This window comes from Physella acuta, unplaced genomic scaffold, assembly GCF_028476545.2.
Source record: "Physella acuta isolate Inbredline_101_S28 unplaced genomic scaffold, ASM2847654v3 ptg001924l, whole genome shotgun sequence".
In the NCBI taxonomy this organism is placed as follows: domain Eukaryota; kingdom Metazoa; phylum Mollusca; class Gastropoda; family Physidae; genus Physella; species Physella acuta.
Genome location: NW_026733429.1, coordinates 23,783 through 28,820, shown reverse-complemented (window position 1 = coordinate 28,820; position 5,038 = coordinate 23,783). Strand labels below are relative to the sequence as shown.

The window sequence follows — 5,038 nt, the reverse complement described above, 5'->3', positions numbered from 1 at the left end:
ATAGCGAATAAGTGTTAGGAATCTGTTTTTCAAAAGCTAAAAATGGCAGTAAAAAAAGTGTTTTGCATGATAAATTATTTTCAAAAAGGAATAAAGCAGATGTCAGATCATAAACTTTTTAATTTATTTTTTAAAACATTATTATTTGCATCAGTTTCGTATTCTGCCTAAAGAGACAAAATATCAGACACAACTTTTAATATAAATATAAAAAAATAATCCATCGATAACACAAATCATGCCAGGCAAAGCAATACAAAAACGTATGCTAGAATATCGCTATAAGGGGAGATAACTAAAGCCAGGCTGTACAGTCGGGTTAACATTTAATGTTTAGCTGGTGTCAGCACACACATTTTCTTACACACACACACAATACACTCACACTCACACACACACAATACACTTACACACGCACGAACGAACAGTGAAACAGTCTGTAGCTGTACAGTCGAGAGTTGTGTTCTCGCGAGCCTAATTATCGGGAACATTATTCTTGTGAGCAGTATTGCGAGAAGTCTAATATAAAGGGTTCTTGCTGGTTACACCTGTTGCCGACACTTACAATGGTTGGTTGAGATAACTGAAATTTGCATTGAGCCAAAACAATTTTAAAGGGGCATGACGTTGGCAGAAAAAAATAGATACGTTTTTGACCAGTAACATTTAAACATGAATACAACGTTGGTAAAAAAATGATCTTTATTTATGGTAATCAGTCCGGGTGGGCGTGATCGATTTGTTCTAGCCCATGGTTGATTAAAACATGATACAATCTATATAATATATAGAGTTATATGTGCGGGTGGGCGTGATCGATTCGGTATAGCCCATGGTTGATTAAAACATGATATAATCTCTATAATATATAGAGTTATATGTGCGGGTGGGCGTGATCGATTCGGTACAGTCCATGGTTGATTAAAACATGATATAATCTCTATAATATATAGAGTTATATGTGTAGGTGGGCGTGATCGATTCGGTACAGTCCATGGTTGATTAAAACATGATATAATCTCTATAATATATAGAGTTATATGTGTAGGTGGGCGTGATCGATTCGGTATAGCCCATGGTTGATTAAAACATGATACAATCTCTATAATATATAGAGTTATATGTGTAGGTGGGCGTGATCGATTCGGTATAGTCAATGGTTGATTAAAACATGATACAATCTCTATAATATATAGAGTTATATGTGCGGGTGGGCGTGATCGATTCGGTATAGCCCATGGTTGATTAACTAAAAAGATATATTGGCCCCCTTACTGTGTTTTTCAGGTCTCAAGGATGTCGTGTTACAGTCCAGTTTTTTTTAGACCCAATAAGTAATAAAGAAGAAATTAACAAAAAGCTATCAGAAAAAGATCAGAGACTCCATAATCCACTCAAAGCCCCGACAACAGATGTTTAAATTTCACCTTTGTTCTATGATCCAATTGTCTTAAAATTCACAAATGTTATGATGAAAGGAAGAAATAAGGAAAGAGTCAGGGAAGTGATGCGTCGGTTGTTTGAAAACATGAAGCACCTACAAATTGAGACATCGCACAAGGCTTTGGAGATAGATAGGAGTCAGATTGAGTGCAATCCTGTAACCATCTTCAAACAAGCTGTTGACAATTGTAAACCACTGCTGATAACTGTTAGGGTTGTCAAAGGTGGAGTAGCATATAGGGTACCAGTGTGTGCCAAGGAAAACAAAAGGCAGTTTAGGGCTATGAAGTGGATTATTGATAGCTGTAGAGACAAAGAAAGGAGAATCTCAATGGAAAAAAAAAACTTACTCTTGAAATCATGGATGCTTACAATAATCAGGGTAAGGCAGTGAGAAAGAAGCAAGAACTTCATAAGATGTGTGAGAGTAATCGAGCCTATGCACAGTTAAGATAAAGATTGTGATTTCAGAGTTATATAACACATTACAAAATTATAATTGTCAAGATAATATATTTTTAATATCAACACACTCCATTCTAAATGAACGTTATTGAGATCTTACAAAGAATTATATTGGTAATACCAACTCACTCCTTTCTAAATGAAAGATAATGGTTGACTTCGTGTCGGCGGCCATCGCTACAAAGTTGATCGTTGTAAAATGTAGCTCTAGGCACCCTGTGTAGTATTTCGTTTTGCTAGGCTGTTAGGAACTATTGTAGTAAACAAATACATTTCTTAGGCTCTGACATGTCATTTACGGAATTTGTTTTTCACTTGTCCACTGAATGCTTTTGTTACAATTCAGTATGTATAACATTTTTAAGTGTATACAAAAATGAGTATATTCAAGCAGCCGAAATTCAAAAAATGTGAAATAAGCAATATCTAATCGGAGTGTTCAAGTGTCTTGAAATATACCATTAAATTACGCTAGCAGTTTTCTAAATAAAGTTCTGATATTTGTTAAATTTAATTACCGTAAAACATATACGTTTAACTAAGTTTATAAATATGTAATTTTAATCTTACTTTTACAGTCATATCAAACCTTAAACCAAATATAAAGTATTATAACAAATACTTTCCACATAATTTTAAATCAAATGTTTAAGTTGTTTCCCTTATTTGTTTTAAAAAACATAATGGGAAGTAACTTAAACTAAAGAATGTAAAGAATTTTATTTTTGAACATTGTATGTTTTCATCATAATAACATGGTAATTCTACATAACAATTACAGAAATGTAGATACATACATCATAGTGAGGTCAGCAATATGCCCAGCCGCCTTTACTTCCCTTAACGTAAGTTAGGTACCCATAAGAGTTAGGTGGACTAGGGACAGTCTACCGATTCGAACTCGAGACCTATGAGTTGGCAATCCAGCTCTCTACCGCTAGCTTCTATTTCGGTTTTTTTTTTAAAAAGCGTTTAACATAGGTGTGGTGGGGTTAGGGATGTATGCGTTATATATGATGACTACTTCTATTACTAACCTTCCAACTATAGACATGTGATGCAGACGGGAACACTCTTATTTCCGACGACACTATTAATACCAACAAGTCCGATCATCGAAATATAACTTGAATTTTAATTATCAATCACTAATACTATGTGTACACTACAAAATGTACAACACGTCCTTTCTCTACAATGGCTAAACCCCCAACTGTATTCACTTCTTGGTGGTTGATTAGATGAATGTTGTGTACTGTGGGTTCTATTTCACTGAAATGTCCAAGATCCTTGGAGACAGTCTTTTTACTTATTTAAGTCATAGAGTCTGTCCCCCTTTGTTTCATAAATAACACCAACGGCCTGACCCTCCTGTACATGTAAACATATGTACGTAGCAGATTCTAATGAATACTACTAGTCTCTATCTCTGTTTGTGTTTTTTAGCTTGTGATTTAATGTACAGTATGATTGATATTGGATTTTCAGAAACCTAGCATTTTTAACCATGTTGTTAATTTATATACATTTGTTGAAAAATAAATTTTTCTTTTTGCTTCCCTCTAAATTTAGCCTATATGTCAGGAGCACATGACATACCACATCAAATGGTGTTTTTAGACTACATATACGTTAGTACCATTAGAAATGCACATATCCTAAGGTAATGTTAGACAACTTACAAGACATCGACATACACGCACATGGAATACTTGCCTTGTATGATCTGAAAAAAGCAGCAACCTTTTTTTTTGTTGAACCTTTTTTCAATTTACTTTTTGTTCTCGAACATTTTAATGAACGATATAAATGATAATACAATTCGAGAACACTTTGAGCTTCACTGGCCATCCAACAGTAAACTGTTTTGGATGAGAGGCTTTTGTCAACCACAGTAAACTGTTTTGGATGATAGACTTTTTGTCTACCAACAGTAAACTGTTTTGGATGAGAGACTTTTGTCAACCACAGTAAACTGTTTTGGATGAGAGACTTTTTGTCTACCAACAGTAAACTGTTTTGGATGAGAGACTTTTGTCAACCACAGTAAACTGTTTTGGATGAGAGACTTTTGTCAACCACAGTAAACTGTTTTGGGTGAGAGACTTTTTGTCAACCAACAGTAAATTGTTTGGGATGAGAGACTTTTTGTCAACCAACAGTAAACTGTTTTGGATGAAAGACTTTTTGTCAACATACAGTAAACTGTTTTGGATGAAAGACTTTTTGTCAACCAACAGTAAACTGTTTTGGATGAGAAACTTTTTGTCTACCAACAGTAAACTGTTTTGGATGAGAGACTTTTTGTCTACCAACAGTAAACTGTCGTAGATGAGAAACTGTTTGTCACCCAGCCGTCTCAGAGAAGCCCCTCACTATCAGCAACAGGTGGAATTAATCTTTGTTTCTGCTGGTAGTTTTATGTCTATCCTAATTAAATTGTACATTTTTAGTATAACTATTTATAACTGTTGTTAGTGTATGAAAATAAATGAGGGATTTTTTATTACATCGCGTGGGTAGGTAAAGACTGTTGTGGATGTGTTTACAACACTGTGTGGATGTGTTAAGGTCACTGTGTGGGTGTGTTAAGATCACTGTGTGGGTGTGTTAAGATCACTGTGTGGGTGTGTTAAGGTCACTGTGTGGTTGTGTTAAGATCACTGTGTGGGTGTGTTAAGATCAATGTGTGGATGTGTTAAGAACACTGTGGGTGTGAAGGAAAATGCGTGGTTGTGTAAGACAATTGCGGTGTGAATAGAGTAAATTACGTAGAACATTGTGTGGGTATGTAGAGAACAGTGTGTGGGATGTAGAAAGAACTATGTGTTAGCACTTGAAGAACAATGTGTGGGTGTGAAGAACTGCTTGACGTGGACATAGAGCTTTTTAGTTAATCAACCATGGGCTATACGGAATCGATCACGCCCACCTACAAATATAACTCTATATATTATATAGATTGTATCATGTTTTAATCAACCATGGGCTATACCGAATCGATCACGCTCACCTACACATATAACTCTATATATTATAGAGATTGTATCATGTTTTATTCAACCATGGGCTATACCGAATCGATCACGCCCACCTACACATATAACTCTATATATTATAGAGATTATAT

General features: G+C 35.0%; 1 protein-coding gene across 1 annotated transcript; it reads left to right on the top strand.

The window, feature by feature from the left end:
* Positions 1-1,471: 1,471 nt before the first annotated feature.
* On the top strand, positions 1,472-1,899 carry LOC131931239 (small ribosomal subunit protein uS7m-like). Its single transcript, XM_059287968.1, has 2 exons — positions 1,472-1,684; positions 1,825-1,899. Exons 1-2 carry the CDS (start codon positions 1,472-1,474, stop codon positions 1,897-1,899), a joined length of 288 nt encoding a protein of 95 aa, XP_059143951.1.
* Positions 1,900-5,038: the final 3,139 nt, after the last annotated feature.